Here is a 19,188-nt window from a genome sequence, read left to right as displayed (position 1 = left end):
AGCCATCACTTGAAAACTTTTTTCGGGTTGAAAACATTAAATTAATTATATGTTTTTTTTTTCATTTTTCTACATTTAAATTGATTTTCTTCTTGATAAGTTATGATCGTAAGTTATTTCACTTAGAAATAGCTTAATCTCAACATTTGCATATGCAATGAAATATTAGTGTATTCTTTTAGTTATATCACTTGAAAGCAGCTTATTTCCAACTTCCAAATAAGATTGTATTTGTATCGTCTTTTCCAAGCTTTTATTGTACATAAATAACTAAATTACAACTAATAATTACTCGTGCGTTGATTCGAACGTATTGTGGACGTCATTTTAAGTTCTAAAAGTGTATTCAAATACATTATTATAACTTAGAAGATGTTTTATAAGCCGCCATTTTTTGCGCTGTTTTGATTATATAGGTGTTCTGTTTAAAGTCAATTTGACAAGAAAAATACTTCTGAATAAGCATTATAAGTGATTTTTAAACTATTATGAAACATGTTGTGTTTCTTGGGACCGGGTTCACAAGGTTTCCTAGATAGAAATTCCCCTTACGCAAGTAAGGTTCTTGGACCAAGGCTACTTGGGCTGCATTTTGCATAAGTCTGCAAAGATTGATTGTTGCTGTTATTTTATGCTGAAGATTGATCTGAGCTATCCTAACCGTACATAGCCGCTACCCATTTTTTTTTTCATTTATTTAGTATTACATCAAATTCAAGATAAAACTGAATCAACAATATTTCTCCATAATACACGGTTCGTGGCTGCCGCTCTCCATCCTCGGTCGCGCCCGATGCCCGCCAAGTCACGCTCCACCTGGTCCGCCCATCGTGATCTCTGCGCTCCACGCCTTCTTGTGCCAACTGGATCAGTTGCAAACACCAGCTTTGCAGGGTTGTTGTCCGGCATTCTCGCAACATGCCCTGCCCACCGTATCCTTCCGGCTTTGGCCAGCTTCTGGATGCTGGGTTCGCCGTAAAGTGCAGCGAGGTCGTGGTTCATTCTTCTCCGCCACACACCGTTCTCCTGCACACCGCCGAAGATCGTCCTTAGCACGCGTCGCTCCAAAACTCCGAGTGCTTGCAGGTCCTCCTCGAGCATGGTCCATGTCTCGTGCCCGTAGAGGATTACCGGTCTTATTAGCGTTTTGTACATGGTGCATGTGGTACGTGGGTGAATCTTTTTCGACCGCACTTTCTTCTGGAGCCCGTAGTAGGCCCGACTTCCGCTGATGATGCGCCTCCGAATTTCACGGCTCACGTTGTTGTCAGCCGTCAGTAAGGATCCGAGGTAGACGAATTCCTCCACCACCTCGAAAGTATCTCCGTCTATCGTAACATTACTACCCAGACGGATCCGGTCGTATTCGGTTCCGCCTACCAGCATGTACTTTGTTTTTGAGGCATTCACCACCAGTCCGACATTTGCAGCTTCGCGTTTCAGGCGGGTGTACAGCTCTGCCACCGTTCCAAATGTTCTGGCAATAATGTCCATGTCGTCCGCAAAGCACACAAATTGTCCGGATTTTGTGAAAATCGTTCCCCGGCTGTTGAGCCCGACTCGTCGCATCACACCTTCCAGAGCGATGTTGAAGAGTAGGCATGAGAGGCCATCACCTTGTCGCAGTCCCTGGTGAGATTCGAATGAATTAGATAGTTCACCCGAAACCCTTACGCAGTTTTGCACACCGTCCATCGTTGCTTTAATCAGTCTAGTCAGCTTCCCAGGAAAGCCGTTTGCGTCCATGATTCTCCATAGCTCTGCGCGGTCGATACTGTCGTATGCCGCTTTGAAGTAGATGAACAGGTGATGCGTTGGGATCTGGTATTCACGGCATTTCTGGAGGATTTGCCGTACGGTAAAGATCTGGTCCGTTGTTGACCGGCCGTCGATGAAGCCGGCTTGATAACTTCCCACGAACTCATTTGTTTTAGGTGACAGACGACGGAAGATGATCTGGGATAGCACTTTGTAGGCAGCATTCAAAATAGTGATCGCCCTGAAGTTCTCACATTCCAAATGGTCGCCCTTCTTGTGAATTACCCCTTCCTTCCACTCCTCCGGTAGCTGTTCGGTTTCTCAGATCCTGACTATCGGCCGATGCAGACAGGTGGCCAACTTTTCTGGGCCCATCTTGATGAGTTCAGCTGCGATACCATCCTTACCAGCTGCTTTGTTGGTTTTGAGCTGGTGAATGGCATCCTTAACTTCCCTCAGCGTGGGAGTTGGTTCATTTCCGTCCTCCGCTGCACTGGCGCCGTCGTTTCCTCCGTTGCCGTGGGCTCCCGTGCCTACGTTCTCCACGCCGTTCAGGTGCTGATCGAAGTGCTGCTTCCACCTTTCGATCACCTCACGTCCGTCCGTCAAGAGGCCTCCGTCTTTATCCCTACATATTTCGGCTCGCGGTACGAAGCCGTTGCGGGATGCGTTGAGCTTCTGATAGAACTTCCGAACTTGGGAACGGCACAGCAGTTCCATTTCTTCACACTCCGCTTCTTCCAGGCGGCGCTTTTTCTCCCGAAAGAGGCGGGTCTGCTGTTTCCGCTTCTGTTTATAACGTTGCACGTTCTGTCGAGTCCCTTGCTGCAGCATTACCGCCCTCGCTGCGTTCTTCTCCTCCAAAACCTTTCTGCACTCTTCGTCGAGCCATTCGTTCCGTCGATTCCTTTCCACGTACCCGATGGTGCTCTCGGCTGCATCGTTGATGGCTGCTTTCACTGTACTCCAGCAGTCCTCTAGAGGGGCCTCACCGAGCTCGCCCTCGTCTGGCAACGGCCTCGAGATTCTGCGCGTATGCTGAGGCGACATCCGGTTGTTTCAGTCGCTCTAGGTTGTACCGTGGCGGTCGCCGGTACCGTACATTGTTGATGACGGAGCGTTTTGGGCGCAGTTTGACCATCACCAGCTAGTGGTCGGTGTCGATGTTGGCGCCACGATAGGTCCTGACGTCGATAATGTCGGAGAAGTGCCGCCCGTCAATCAGAACGTGGTCGATTTGAGATTCCGTCTGATTTGGTGATCTCCAGGTGTAACGATAAGGGAGGCTGTGTTGGAAAAAGGTGCTACGTATGGCCATATTTTTGGAAGCGGCGAAATCAATGAGTCGTAGGCCGTTTTCGTTCGTCTGGTGGTGGGCGCTGAACTTACCAATCGTCGGTTTGAATTCCTCCTCCTGGCCTACCTGAGCGTTCAAATCACCTATGATGATCTTGACGTCGTGGCTTGGGCAGCGATCGTACTCGCATTCGAGCTGCGCGTAAAATGCGTCCTTGTCATCATCAGTACTTCCGGAGTGTGGACTGTGCACGTTTATTATGCTGAAGTTGAAGAATCGGCCTTTGATCCTCAACCTGCACATTCTTTCGTCGATCGGCCACCAACCGATCACGCGCCACTGCATATCACCCATCACAATGAAAGCTGTTCCCAGCTCGCGTGTGTTGCCGCAGCTCTGGTAGATGGTATGATTACCTCTAAACGTTCGCACCATGGATCCTGTCCAACACACCTCCTGCAGCGCTACGATGCCAAACCCGCGGTCCTTCAGTAGATCAGCGAGTATGCGGGTGCTCCCAATAAAGTTAAGAGATCGGCAGTTCCACGTACCGAGTTTCCAATCGCAAGTCCTTTTTGTTCGCTGGGGTCATTGCCGTTGGTCTCGGTTCGTATTATTCTGTTGCTGATTTTCCGTTACAATGGTTTTTTACAGCTGGCTCGTAGGGCCTGACACCAACCCCCTACTTTCCGGAGGACCATAGTGCACAATTGAGCTTAGAGTCCTGCCCTGGCACTCGGACGTAGATCAGCCGCCCCTAACATGGGGATCAGACGCTGTTGTGAGCCGCTTCGCCTGGAGAACAGACGCTCAGGTTTGCCGAAGCAAACCCCCCCCCCCCCCTTCCCTGTCAGCCTACGACCAAAGTTCCCACCGGCAGAGATGGCATGCTCCTCAGTGCGAAACGTGAGAAGAGAAAACATACACTACACACACGACTTTCAATGAGAGCGAGGGTGAACTACGCAACTTTTTTCACACACAAACCAGCCGCTCACTCTCTGGCATCCATCGCGGCACACTCAAAATGAGTGCTCAAACAAATGCTAGAACAAACATGTTTTTTCAGTTTCTGCGTGCACATTTTGTGCGCGCAGAAAATGTACACACAAAAATTCGTGTTGAGAGCGCACTCAGTCGTGCTTCCAGTGCACGACAAGTGCACAGTCAAGTAGATGTGACACTAACGAAATTTCAATCTCATATATCTTATGATCCTTATTACTTAGAGAGTTGGTGTCTTCGGCAAAGTTGTTTGGCTGGTCAATGACTAACCGATAATAAGACCTAAGATTCAAAATTTCACCACTAGGCGGTGCTAGTGAACTAACAAACTTTGTTTTTCATATATATCAGGAAAATTTGCAAAAAAATGCAACTAGCGCCACCTAGCTGCAGAAACTTGAACCAAACGGTAATTATTCTGAAAGCCCTTGATCTACCAAATAATATTGCCGTATACACCATCTTTCTACAAAATGAGGATGCTGAGATATGCTAAATTTAAAATTTGTTTGCTCTCTAGCGCCGCCTAGCGGTGGAATTTTAAATATTAAGTCTTATTATCGGTTAGTCCTTGACCAGCCAAACAACTTTGCCGAAGACATCAAGTCTCTAAGTAATCAGGATCATGAGATATATGAGATTGAAATTTCGTTAGTGTCACATCTACTTGTCTGTGATTTATGTGATATCTTAGACAAGCAGATGCAACACTGACAAAATTTCCATCATATATCTCAGAATCCTGATTACCTAGAGAGTTGATTTCTTCGGCAAAGTTGTTCAGCTGGTCAAGGGCTTTCAGAATATGGGCCGTATGATTCGTGATTTCACCGCTAGGCGGCGCTAGATAGCGTACAAATTTTACATTTCACATATCTCAGCATTCTGATTCTTTAGAAAGATGGTGTCTTCGGCAAAATTGTTTGGTAGATCAAGGGCTTTCAAAATAATTATCGTTTGGTTCGAGTTTCTGCAGCTAGGCGGCGCTAGTTGAATTTTTTTGCAAATTTTCCTGATTTATATGAAAAACAAAATTTGTTAGCTCACTAGCACCGCCTAGCGGTGGAATTTGGAATTGAAATATCCATCAACTGAAAGTCCTTGACCAGCTTAAGACGTCTGCTTGTCTCTGATATCACAGGGTTTGATACCCATTAGCGGGTTTTGGACTCATTGGCATGCTTTCGGTTCAGCAAATGCTCAAACAACACTGACCCCTTTGAACACACTGCGTGTGCACTGAGTTCTCTTTTTTCTGCGTGCGCACAGAAATTGCGCACTGGGATTATGGCTTGCGGGCTCTCATTGCTCTCACGCAGCACTCTAATCACCCGCACAAAAACTCTGCGTGAGAGAAATTATGTACATTTTATTGTGCGTTTTTTTCTCTTTCTCTTTTGTAAGGTAAATGAAACTGAGAAGTTCAGTGGAAGATGAGCGTAAATGGGCACAGTTTCTGCGTGACATGCCATCCCTGCCCACCGGGGTTGGTTACCCGATCTTCCCTAAGGTTGCTCATAGTTTCCGGCCGGTACCGCGTGGAGGTAGGGATAGGAGTTGCTGGGCAGAGGCTAGTGGATCACAATGGGATCTGAATTGCGCAGCATACCCAGCCTTTACCGTGCCTAGCCACTACCCACACTAGGCAAGATGAAACTCTTCGCAACAACAGCACAACAAAGAACAGTAGCAATAAAACCAGATCGGTATCGATTGGAAAACGCCAAAGGCGAGGATACACAGAATACACTGTGTAAATCGGATAATGCGAAACCAAATATGTAGGTGAGACTAAAAAAGGGCAGCTAATCGTCTCGGAGAAACACAAGGTCCACTGCACCATTGCTCCGGTTAGCGCAGTAAGGGCAACATACTGTGTAGTAGACCTGTTCACTTTTTTTGACCTACCCGTGTCACATCAAATTATCAATCCACATGCAAAAACAAGTCTTCAGTCCAAAATTGGGCCAAATTGATAAAGGTTTAGAGGTGTATCAAATCGATTTTGTGTTTTTTCGAGCATTTTCACGAAAATGTACTCCAATATCCAGAAAGTTGCACCGAAAAGGTACAGAAAACACCGTTAAAATATAGTTGGAACAATACTCTACAACTTTGCCGAAGATACTACGGTGTTAAAATTGCTTATTTCAAAGTTATTCAACAATTTTCGTTAAAAAATCGCGAAAAAATCCAATATTTTTACGGTTCTTCGTGTAAAATTCATGTAAATTTACATTGTTTTAAGTGACTAATTTAATTAGCTATTGCTCCTATGTGTTACGAACATTTCGTCCATACATCATTTTAGTGTAAGAATTCGTTTTCATTGACTAATTATCAAAAGTATGTCACGTTGATACTAAAAATCGCAAAGAGTTGCCAGCACAAAATTAAACAAAGTTACCCATGATTAAAACGTCATTACATTTCTTTGTCGCATCTGCATCAGTTTCAATTTGGTGTAGATGGTTGAGCATGAGACTGCCGATTCGAAGATTCAAGGTTCGAGCCCTGGAATAGGATTTTTTGCGTCTCGATCCAGCTATAAGTTAATGAGACTACACTCTGCATCTCATTGCAATTTGGCATCATAGCCTTGTTTCGAAACCGTAGTGCATAGTAAGAATGAAGTTTCCCTTTATCGTGTAGTTGTGTAGCTTGTGGCTAGATAGATGCAAGTAATCTCCACCGTTGTATGATAAATTTTGCATCCAGAAGCAATTCCATCATCGTATTGGATTGTTTTTGCTAAATTAATCGGTATCATACAGATGGGAGTTTTTGGTGGCAAAGTGTGCAGGCCGCGTTTTCATTCGGTCGTCGTCGTCGTCTATTTGACTGCTCATCTTTCTACGGGGCGATTTAGTGAGTTTTTGGTGGCAAAGTGTACAGGCCGCGTTTTCATTCGGTCGTCGTCGTCGTCTATTTGACTGCTCATCTTCGTACGGGGCGATTTAGTGAGTTTTTGGAGGCAAAGTGTACAGGCCGCGTTTTCATTCGGTCGTCGTCGTCGTCTATTTGACTGCTCATCTTTCTACGGGGCGATTTAGTGAGTTTTTGGTGGCAAAGTGTACAGGCCGCGTTTTCATTCGGTCGTCGTCGTCGTCTATTTGACTGCTCATCTTCGTACGGGGCGATTTAGTGAGTTTTTGGTGGCAAAGTGTACAGGCCGCGTTTTCATTCGGTCGTCGTCGTCGTCTATTTGACTGCTCATCTTCGTACGGGGCGATTTAGTGAGTTTTTGGAGGCAAAGTATACAGGCCGCGTTTTCATTCGGTCGTCGTCGTCGTCTATTTGACTGCTCATCTTTCTACGGGGCGATTTAGTGAGTTTTTGGTGGCAAAGTGTACAGGCCGCGTTTTCATTCGGTCGTCGTCGTCGTCTATTTGACTGCTCATCTTCGTACGGGGCGATTTAGTGAGTTTTTGGTGGCAAAGTGTACAGGCCGCGTTTTCATTCGGTCGTCGTCGTCGTCTATTTGACTGCTCATCTTCGTACGGGGCGATTTAGTGAGTTTTTGGTGGCAAAGTGTACAGGCCGCGTTTTCATTCGGTCGTCGTCGTCGTCTATTTGACTGCTCATCTTCGTACGGGGCGATTTAGTGAGTTTTTGGTGGCAAAGTGTAGGGTAGTGGAGGTATTTTGGACCGGGCAGGTATTTTGGCCCACCTAGGGAGTTTTATGATATATATCACATAATCTCTACAAAATCTTGGGATTTTTTTATTGGAACACGAAAAGTATTCAACTATGTGATGACTTTTATTTTGGATGTCAGTTAAATATGCTGGTCAGTATCAAAAATAGAGAAAATGTTTTCACTTCCAACGAAACGCACGGAAAAGCACCAAAAACAAAGAAGGTGATAAATTTGTAGTCGGCTTCGAAGAGGTATTAAATTTTACAAATAAATATTTATTTCATGTGAATGTAGTTAGGGCCTTATAAGAACTCAAAATAAACTGTTCTTAACCTCGGTGGAGCGATAATATTTACTAAAATGATTGTTTGAGGTATGGCCAAAATATGTTCAACATAATCAGATGTGGACATATTTTGGACCACCTGACAGATCCATCCCTCCAGTTCCTTCTAAAGGGAGAAAACATTCATGCCAATGTAATGTACTCTGAAAACAGATAAATATAATAAGTTGGGACCTCCCATGATCCGGGTTGTTATTCGTTTATTTTACAATGAGGGTGTTTTGGGTTCGATATGTTCTAACAACTTTTTGTTAAGTTAAAAATTTCGATTCGATTTGTGTCCTAACAACTTTTCGACAAGTTGAAATTTTCAGGTGTTCAGTCATCAAGTTTATAAAACTTGTACTTCTCTGCAATTAGTTGATGACTGAGACAATGTGTTATCTAATGCATGTTTGACAATTTAAGTATCATTCAAATTACTTTATTTTTGATGGCCTTTCCACTCATTACAATAATATGTGTGGAATACCTTTATATTTTGCAAAATCACTAGACTTTCACACTTGCTACGTTACATAATTTATGCATGGTGACTAACGTCATGCAATAGTTAATAAATACAAGTTTTGCGTAACATTTTTTTTACGAAACATCATACCATAATGCGTAAAAATTGACAATTGCAACAAAATTTCATCTTTTTTAACCGTTACGTAATTTTTAAACGCTTCCTGCTTTAAAAAATGAATAGAAAATATGTAAACTTCACGTAGTTTTAACTATGTTTAAATTTTTGCTGAGGTGGCTTTCATTTCATCAATCAATTGAAGTTTAATTTGGTGGGCCAAAATATGTGCACTTGGTGGTCCAAAATAAAATCAGGTGGTCCAAAATAGAAGCCCGAGATCCTTCAGGAGTTTTGATATTTCTTGTATTTACTACAACAGTTTTGAGTTCTGTTAGGCCTTTTTCGACAGAAATAATGTTGCTCTACGTAAAGCCTGCTGAAATTATCCATATTTTGAAGTGGGAGCCTTCTTTTTTCGCTGAATTGTTCATCCACTTCCTAAAGGGGTCCAAAATACCTCCCTTACCCTACAGGCCGCGTTTTCATTCGGATCGTCCGCGTGCACGTCGTCGTCGTCGTCTATTTTTCTGCTCATCTTCGTACGGGGCGATTTATGATACGATAAATGCAACAAACAACATTTTTTGCGATTTTAGTCAACAGACATTGAAATGTTCGTCACGTCAAGTGTCGGCCCAAGCTCCAAAGCCACGTTGGTTCAAATCACTTTATTTTCTCTTTCGTTAATTTTCGCACTTCGAAAACTATCTGAATGGTTCGTCATCTTCGATGTCGGCATGTGTTTTGTTTTAGTCCAAATGAAAATAAGTGGTTTGATATTAATAGGGTTGCATGAATCACTCCACTTACCAAAGTGAACTCATATCATGCGCCCTTCCCCTCCCCACTAACAAAAAGTCCTTCCCATGACAGACGTGGAGACGCAGAGGTGATCTCGGTCTTTAGTAAGCAACGCACGTCATAATAACATTCCTTTCCTTCCTCGATGACCGTAAGGACGTGGCCGGCGCCGTTATTGACCTAATAAAGTTTGGAATTCTCGAAGATGCACATTGAGGACGGTAAGCTACTCCCAAGCTCCGTCTGTTGGTTCCTTGTGCAACTTCGATTGTTCTGGTCAATCACGGAGTAGCAACTACGAATAGTACGGTCATCTATGCTCATGCTCAATTAATCGGTATCATACAGATGTCCAATATTTCGTCCAGCTGATCTCGTCGACACGATTTCTTGTCAACAAGTAAACTAAATATCTAGCTAGTCCTGGAATGGGCTTAATTGGCAGGTCCCGATCATCATTATTTGGGAGATTTCGTGTAAGTCATGGGCCATGGCTCACGGCAGATTCATCATCCTAACTGCTACAAAGAAAGAAAAAAAAAGTTTATTATGTATTTGAGCTTGAACCTGGGACCTTCTGATCCACAGGCTCGAGCCTTATCATCTACGCTATTTCTGATACTTGAATCAAAAGACATTAGAATACGATGGCATGACGTCTAAATGATGGGTAACTTTGTTTTAATTCGTGCTGGCAACTCTACGCGATTTTTAGTATCAACGTGACATACTTTTGATAATTAGTCATTGAAAACGAATTCCTACACAAAAACGATGTATGGACGAAATGTTCGTTACACAAAGGAGAAATAGCTAATTAATTTAGTCACGTAAAATAATGTAAAATTACATGACTTTTATATGTAAAATCGTAAAAATATCGTGTTTTTTCGTGATTTTTTAACTAAAATTATTGAATAGCTTCGAAATAAGCAATTTAAACACCGTAGTATCTTCGGCAAAGTTGTAGAGTATTGTACTAACTATGTCCTAACTGTATTTTTGGCACCCTTTCGGAGCAATTTTCTGGATTTATGAGTAAATTTCTGTGAAAACGGTTAAAAAAACACAAAATCGATTTGATACACCTTTAAATCTTTATCAATTTGGCTCAATTTTGGACTGAAGACTTGTTTTTGCATGTGTGTTGATAATTTGATGTGTCACGGAGAATCGGAGAAAAAAAGTTTCAAAGTGAACAGGTCTACTGTGTAGGGCGCCCTGGTACTCCACAGGCTCCGTTTGCGGTTAGGTTTTTATTAAACCCCCCCCCCCCCCAGCCATTCATTCCTAGGCACGGTAAGCATAAAGCCGCATCACACCATGGATTAGGGGTCACCTGTTTAGTGGACACTTACCACTGGATCAGGCCGTCTGTAGTGTTATTCTTAGCCAAATGAGACAACCGCTACCGACACTACACAGCTATCTAGGCTGGTCGAGAAAAGAAGTAAATATTGATGATCAACTTCATACGAGCTCGAACAGCCAGCGGCTTCTAAAAGTTGCGATTTTGGGTCAATTTTGCGTCGGCTATAATGACAAGCCGAATTGTGATAAGGATCTCCTTTAACCCTATTAGGATGTTGGGGTCAATCACCCAGGAAGGCACGCTGATCGTACCTTATGCTATCGTGGTGCGAAGATCCTAACATCTTAGGAGGGTTAATTAAGGGAATGTCTTTTCCGTGTTTGTATTCCTGGCGATTGTCTTGTTTTTTACTCAGCGTCGATAATTATTCGCAATTCCCTAAAATCAGCGTAGAAGATTATGTTCAACACTCGTATGACCTTGTGCAGAGGACTCAATGGCCTCAAGTAGACAAGCGCTTGCAATCACTTCCTTCCCCTATCTCACATTGATCCGTATCCTGACGTAGCAGGCTCATTTTCGCCCAAACGCTTACACACTGAAGATACCTGAAGATTAAGATCCAAACAGCTTGCTTGGTTCTTTGTGGAGTGTAGCTGATCTGGCGAATTCTGAAGTAGCTACGGGATGGGCGGTCAATCAAGGACAAGCTCCAAAAAGAACTCAACACGCTAATGATACTGGAAAGAACGAAAAATTTAATCAAAATCATGCAATACATTCTAGTTACGTAAAATAAGTATGTAGAAAAAAAAAAAGACGTTTCGTTAGTTACAGATCGGTCACCATAATTTTAAATGACAACAAAAGTGGTAGTAGGGGCCCGTGGCGCAGTGGTCCACACGTTCGCTTCATAAGCGGATGGTCATGGGTTCGAACCCAGCCCCGGCACTTGCAATTTTTCGTCAGCTGCTTTTCCCCCCGAGAGCAGCTGGCACCTAACCCTTTTCGGAGCATATAGCTCTAACGAACCCGGAATTTTGGATATCGGTGAACCGCAACTCATAATTGGACCCCCAATTGGACTGGAAAAGGAACAGCAGTCACACATCAGCATCATCGTGCTCATCATTCTACCATGGACAGGGTACCCTAATAGAAAAATATGATACAACGCGCTTAACAACCCTTTCGGGCTATCATTTTGATCATACATGGAATGATACAATCATACGACAAATTGCCAGTGTATAATACATTTTTATTAGGGTAGAAGAATGAAAGAAGCACAAAGGCAACCAGTTCAATACAGTAGAATAGAATAGAATACATTTAGGCGCTGTACAAAGTGGAATCGCTCACGTAGTACCCTTGTGGACAAAAGAGCTGTAAATTAGGTTAAGTGCAGTGTGTGGATTTTTATCGCGAACCACTGAATGGTCCATGCTCAGCAAGTGATACATTCGCGAATGTAACATTTCATGAACCAACATGATCGGGAACGCTCCCCGAAATGCTGTTCATTCTCTTGCCCGGTTCGATACGAGAGCGCAATCAAGAGAGAAGATACTCGATGACGCTAATGAAAGCGATGCATTCGGTAAGAATATTTTATTGCCATAATTCTTTTTTTATTGTGACTACACAACCTGCAACGTCATGAATACAGTTAAATTAAATAGTATTTCACGTTTTTAAAGCGAAAACGCATTAAATACTGATGAAAATAACGATTATTCACAGTTGCCCCAAGCCAACGATGAGCGATCATCGGTAAGTGTTACACTTAGCGATGCCCGCTCATCGCCGCAGCTTGTTTATATCGAAGTATCCTCTTTGTGTTCCTTCGTGAACCATGCGACTCGACGAGAGAACATACACCGCTTGGTAATTGAAACAGAACCAACAGAAGGGAAGAAAAACTGCCGAGTGGTTCACTGATCACTTTTTCGTCCAAACACTGGTTAAGTGATTAAGAATAAAAATTAAAAAAAAAACTACAGTGACTGCATATTACTAACTATTACAACACTTTTATTCTTTAGTAAGAACACTGTGCACTGGGCTTCCTGGATGGGTTGCCTCGCAGCACATAATGGAGGATTTAATTGATCTCTCGTTCACAGCAACTGCGTCGACAACAGCGTCAACAACGACGACGACGACAATGCTCGCTCACATTGCCGCAGCAGTGGCTATAAAAATCAGTGAAGCTGAAAGTGACATGCCACCCCGTTGAACTGGGGGAAAAAAAAGTGAGTGCCGGACGTTTCCTGTGCTAAGCTCTACCACGGATGAAACATGCGTATGAAGTATGGGAAGTTGTTCATCGTTTTTATGATTTGCTTCAATTTGGTAGTGTTTTACTATTCCTGGAAATACTTTCTAACGAGTACCAATTTGCTGGCGGAAACGTTCAGCAATCGAGAGCAGCGTGATACGGGCGATGAGCTTAACAGCTTTAGTTCCCATGATAGTTCGCTACTGTTGGAAAGTGTTCGAATAACTTCCAGGGATCGGGACAGGTCGACGAAAGTTACCAAGTTCAGTCGAATACGAGACCGGATACAAAATACTAACAAATTTCTGAAGAAAAGTCTTACTGTGATCTTTCGTGATTTTTACGACTTCGATAACGACCTTACGCAGTCAATTGCTAGTGTAACGAACCTTATCCCGAATGTGCAAGTTTTCGTCATATCACCGGAGATTCCATATCCGCCTCTAGACATATTCACCAATCCTGGTCAATCGACGAATCAAACCACGTGGTTTGAAAAAGACAGCAACGTCAAGTTTTTCAGCCTCGGCTACGACGTTACGAAATCCCTCAAAGACACCCTACCGATTCTGCAAGTGCAAACCAAATATGTCTTATTCCTGCCGGACAGTGTTCGTTTAAATGGCCGCTCCCTGCTGACCCGTATGCTCCGTGAAATAGCCACCCCCTCCCAGAACGAGCTGCTTCTCCAGCAGCACCAGAATGTCCTTCTGCGGCAGAACAATCAAGCGGTGGAGAATAAAATCGACCTCAACCAGAAGCCCGAACGGAGGATAATTGCGGTTCCGTTCGCAGGGAACCCAAAGTCCACGGCCAACTGCTGCCATCTGCTGCTGGATCTTCCCAACTGGACCCTGGAATACGTGACCGGCAACGACACCGACAGCTGTGACATGGTAATTGAATCAATTATGCAGGATAATCATTTGCGTTTTTTTTTCTGTCTGTCTCTTCTCCGGCGCCATGCATACTTAATTAGGGGAAACACCCAGGCAAACATACCGTCACTGGGGGTGAAGTTTATTTTGAGGACATAATTTTGTAGATCTATTAAGAGAGCATATACCTTTGAGAAGAAGTAAAGAACCAAATACCAAAATTGCTTAAAATTCTGTTTTCACATTGAGTTTATAAATATCAGAAAGATGATTACTTTTTGCAAAATAATGGTTTTTGATTTACAAATTTTATCGAGAAAAAGAAGGTCCAAAACAATGAATGAATATTTGATTTTTTTTTTCATGCTAAACTTTAACATGTAGACTTAGGTATGCTATGGTGCACTATTAAACTACATATTTGAAAAACAATATTCCAGAAACGAACTCATTCCAAATAAAATCATTTTCACGCTCAACGACGGTACACATATTTCAAGCGTCACGCTTTCACCATCATAAAATTTCATTTGTGGGATGCTTTCGTGCATCCATATGTATGCTTATGCATTTGCGCACGACGGGGTGCCGTAATAATAATAATAAACGAAACTGGAATGCCAGATAAGCATGGAGGGCGGGCATTCCAAATAAACTGAGATGCATGGCATATTTTCAGCAAGCATTGGTCAATAACAGGAAGTTTCTAACTTTTGCTGCACAGTATGCGGCAGGAAAAAATGCGAAAGTGTTTTTCAACTTCAAACCTCGTTTTCGTCCATTTGACGTTAACCATTCTATGTTTCAACGTTCCATGATCTCTAATAGGCTAGTTTTATGAAAATTTAATTAAAAAATTTCCCATTTTGGTCACTAACCTTTGCAGGGCGACGCCTGAAGACTATCAGAATTTTCAAATCGCAGAAAAGTACACAGGTCGCTAAATTTCGTATCTGATAAAACAAAATGTTTAATTTTCTCTACAGTGTCATCTAATGCCAAGTGAATGTGAAGGTTTTTGGTTCGATTCCAAATGAAGGCGTGTTTCATTTTTGCATTTTTTTTTCCTGGTCAGCCATTCCCGTGAGACTGATTATTCGTTTGCCTGCCCTGTTCGGTGCAAGCCACCCAACGAAAATGCCAACAAAGAGAAACGCCAAAACTTTTTCGTCGCGACCAGCAAACTGACTGACGGTGTTTGAAGAAAAATAGTCAAGAGCTGCTGACTCAGTGACACTGAACGAAATCTCCCGCCGTACAGAGAATGATTTGTCATTCAATGCGATACAAATCCGCAGAATCCGAATTTTGAACGATTTTGTAACAAAATGAGTTTACTGCGCTCTCTTGATTGAAAATCATCCTGTAATAAAATTAGAATCGACACAAATTACGAATGAATTTGAGTCAGAGTTTGTTGTGATTGATTATCATCACAAAACCATCTGAAATCGTTTCTATATGTGCCTCATACTGAAAATCATTCAATACACAGAACGAAAATCCTTACGACCTAAGTATGATTCCTCATTCAATCGTGTGCTCAATCCATCATTCCTAAAAAACGTTATCGAATGATTCTCCGCGCATTTTTTGTCGAGTTTGTGTTCGACTTCTGTATTTTTATTTTCTGCAAGTTGTCTGACAAATTTGAACGGGCAGAATGTGCATATGAGCCAGGGTTGCCACTACATTTTTGAACTTATCTGGCAAGTCCGTAATTAAAAATCTGGCAAAATCTGGCACTACACGTTGCTAAGAAAATCCTTAACTTTGATCAAATTTCTACTGAATTTATGATTTGAATAATGAAGCAGTGTTAAATAATATTTGTTTCATTAGATTGGAATGCCTTCAACACAATTTCATATGTAGTATACCGCATTTAGTTCACCTCTGGACTGCGCACTCAGTCTCCATAAGTGCGAAAACGTAAATAAAAGTGCGCGATAGCATCAAATCAAGTTGATGTCTTCGGCGCACTATTTCTTCAATTTATGCTGAATAAGTTCTCTGAAGACACCGAGTTGATATGATGCCATCGCGCACTTTTATTTGCGTTTTCGCACTCGTGAAAACTAGTGCGATAGTCTAGTGGTGAACTAAATGCGCTATATGATAAAAATCATAATCAGTAGTTCAAAATTATCTTAAATTTTAGTATTGTGTTCAAGGTGCAAAATGTTTACAGTTATTGAGAAAAGCTAACTGGACTATTTCTGCATTGAATATTCAAAGTAAAAATACATTGCCGTTTCCCCTCTTCGTCGAGTCAATAATACGAAGTCGAACAAGAATTATTCACGAGTATATATAGCTACAATTTCCACCAAACCAGCTAAACAGTATACAAGCTGTGTAACTTTGTACTTAGATAACATAATTACAAATATTCTCTAAATCTTATTCAGCTGAAAAACGAGAACCGACAATAATTATCGATGATTATTTGAATGTGCAAGAAAATTAACGAGTTTTCGGCAAACAGATTAAGATATAAGACGCCGAATTTTTGGTTGTCTAAAAATGGCTAGATCGATAAGATAATTTTTCAAAAAACCAAGGAGGAGTTGCGTTGATAATCTGGCTTAAAATAAAAAAATCTGGCAAAATCGATGGTTTCTCTTTTTGTCTTTTTGCCACCTGAAAATCTGGCAGCGCCAGATAAATCTGGCATAATGGCAACCCTGATATGAGCACAATTCGAAAACAAGCTGAATGTGTTCCATCACAGCACCATTCCGAAAATCATTCTATTTTAGTTTGGCTTTTTATTTTGTTGTTGACGCACCAGTTTAAGATAGAAAAAAAAAACAAATGAAGCGGTCGAAGTGGTCGCCTGAAATTTAAAATATTGAAGTCTGTTTTCAAAAAATTATGAAATGTGCCCAAACAGTGGTCAGTTTAGTGGTAGTTAATGTTTTAATCGTGAATGTTCTGTGTGATTTTTTAAAAATAAAGCGCATTTCTACGACTAAATTTTGTCTGTTATTATTTTCGAATATTCTAGGAAAAATAATGTCATAACCTTGCCAAGTAGTACGAGAGAAATTGACTCTCAATTTCTCCTCAACTAGTTGAAATGGTTGTGATTTTATTTTTCCTAGGATATTTGAAGCAGAATTGAAACAGATTCAAGAGAATGACACCTATATGAGCAACATTAGATTTTACGATGACTTTCATCTATATATGAACCGCAAAACTGGATGGATTTTGAATGACAATCATCCTTACCTAGATTTGTTTTGATTCAGAATAGAATGATTATAATTATAACACTGAATGATTTCCATATCGCTTGTTTTGTATCCGTCAGAGTTGAATGACGGCCTTCTACAAATCATCTGATATTAGGCATGGGGCTCCAATGAAGCACTTTTCATTCAATTTATGGCGGGGATTTTCGTTCAGTGGACGCAAACTTTTTATTACCCGCTGTCGTCAGTGATTATGCTTCAGCTCCATGACTGTTAACAACCCTGCAACAAGCATACCATCAGAGCTGATTCATCAGCTCCGAAATACCGAGGCTAAATCGTCAATAAAAGCTTGACTGGTTCGCCGCTACTTAATCGCTGTTTCGACCGCAGGGCACCGGTATGACCTACGAAGCCGACTCCGAACCCCTGGACCACCTCTTGTACTGCACCTGAACTAGCCATTCTCCGAGTCCACATGACACATCCTTTATAGCCCCCAGATGATATGGGTGATAGCCGTTGAAACGGCGTTCCAGCCAAACTCATCCCTACACATCCTCTGGACCAAATTGTCCGGAGTTGTGTCCTCCCAGCATGTGGCAAGCATGCGGTCACGCATTGTGCGAAAACGTGGGCACACGAACAAAACGTGTTCCGCCGTTTCCTCTAAAAAACCATTGCACATTGGGCATTCGGGAGAATCCGCAGAGACTAGGAGCTTTTTTTTCCTTCTAAACCATAGGGGGATAATCTGCTCAACAGACACCCTAACAGAAGGTTAGGGTAGTGTAGGTCTGACAGGCCGTCTTCTACAACAAAAGTAAAATCCAGGACTACTCTCTCCTCATACCCACTAAACCATTCCTATGGTCGCCAAACCCTACGTCTCTCCGGAACCACCAAGAAGGTATTGCTTCAGAGAGGGGCTAGTGCACATCGCGCCCACAAGGTTAGCTGCGTAGCCTGCAGCAACGAACATCGATGACTCGCTTTGGAGAGTCCATCACGGTAGCATGCTGGCGCTTAGCCAGTTTCCCGAGTGGTCCTCGCCACTCCCTTTGTCCTCGGAAGGCGGGCAGGGTCAACCCCGCCCGCGCCCTACTGCTGAGCGGACATCAAGAACTGATGCCCACGTGCAACCCGATCTGACCTGCCCGTAAGGAAGGGTATCACTACCCTTCAGGCCCTATCAGATGCACCCGTAGGTTGCAGACAGCAGGATCTCACCTACCCCGACCCTTGCCGGGGACCCCTTTCCAACCGCGGGCTCGGATCCAACCCAGTAGACCGACGCCACGACAGCACCGCTACCGGGACTTCCTCTCCGCGGCCACTTAATCGTTGTAAGGGTCGATCTCGACCGCAGGGCACCGGTATGACCTACGAAGCCGACTCCGAACCCCTGGACCACCTCTTGTACTGCATCTGGACTAGCCACTCTCCGAGCCACGCGCCACCTCCTCCGTAGTTCCCAGATGATATGGGTGATAGCCGTTGAAACGGCGTTCCAGCCAAACTCATCCCTACACATCCTCTGGACCAAGTTGTCCGGGTTTGTGTCCTCCCCGCATGTGGCAAGCATGCGGTCACGCATTGTGCGAAAACGCGGGCACACGAACAAAACGTGTTCCGCCGTTTCCTCTAAACCATTGCACGCTGGGCATTCGGGAGAATCTGCATGCCCGAAACGGTGTAGATACTGTCGGAAGCAACCATGACCTGTAAGGACCTGTGTCAGGTGGAATGTAACTTCCCCATGGCGCCTATTAATCCAACTATCTACCCTCGGTATCAACCTATGGGTCCACCTTCCTTTGGTGGAACTGTCCCACGCGCGCTGCCATTCGACCATAGAGGCAAATATACTATATTAACAATATAGGTCACTCTTACGATTTTTTGGCGACACCTTTTTAGTGAATGTGGCGCCATCAAGCGTCAGAAGAGGTACTACTACACACTAAATGCATGCGCTATCCGAATGACGTTTATTCTGTCGAACTGTCATTGCATGGTGGGGATGCCCATTTCTTCTGAGATAATCGATTAACATTAATCGATTTTTTTTTCAACTATTCAAATTAGAACAAATTT

The 19,188-nt window shown here is 42.9% G+C and overlaps 1 protein-coding gene across 3 annotated transcripts in view; it reads left to right on the top strand.

Annotated features, from left to right (window-relative positions):
- Positions 1 to 19,188, top strand: part of LOC109420900 (ribitol 5-phosphate transferase FKRP) — an 80,346-nt gene that overhangs the window by 24,790 nt on the left and 36,368 nt on the right. For all 3 annotated transcript variants that reach the window (XM_062850627.1, XM_062850626.1, XM_062850625.1), the window contains exon 3: positions 12,859 to 13,909. In XM_062850627.1, coding sequence (XP_062706611.1) covers positions 13,034 to 13,909 — 876 coding nt within the window. In that variant the 5' untranslated portion in view covers positions 12,859 to 13,033. The remainder of the gene's footprint in view (positions 1 to 12,858; positions 13,910 to 19,188) is intronic.

The sequence above is a fragment of the Aedes albopictus genome, chromosome 2 (genome assembly GCF_035046485.1).
Source record: "Aedes albopictus strain Foshan chromosome 2, AalbF5, whole genome shotgun sequence".
NCBI lineage: Eukaryota > Metazoa > Arthropoda > Insecta > Diptera > Culicidae > Aedes > Aedes albopictus.
The sequence above is the reverse complement of the archived record's forward strand: the minus strand, read 5'-3'. Positions and strand labels throughout refer to the sequence as shown.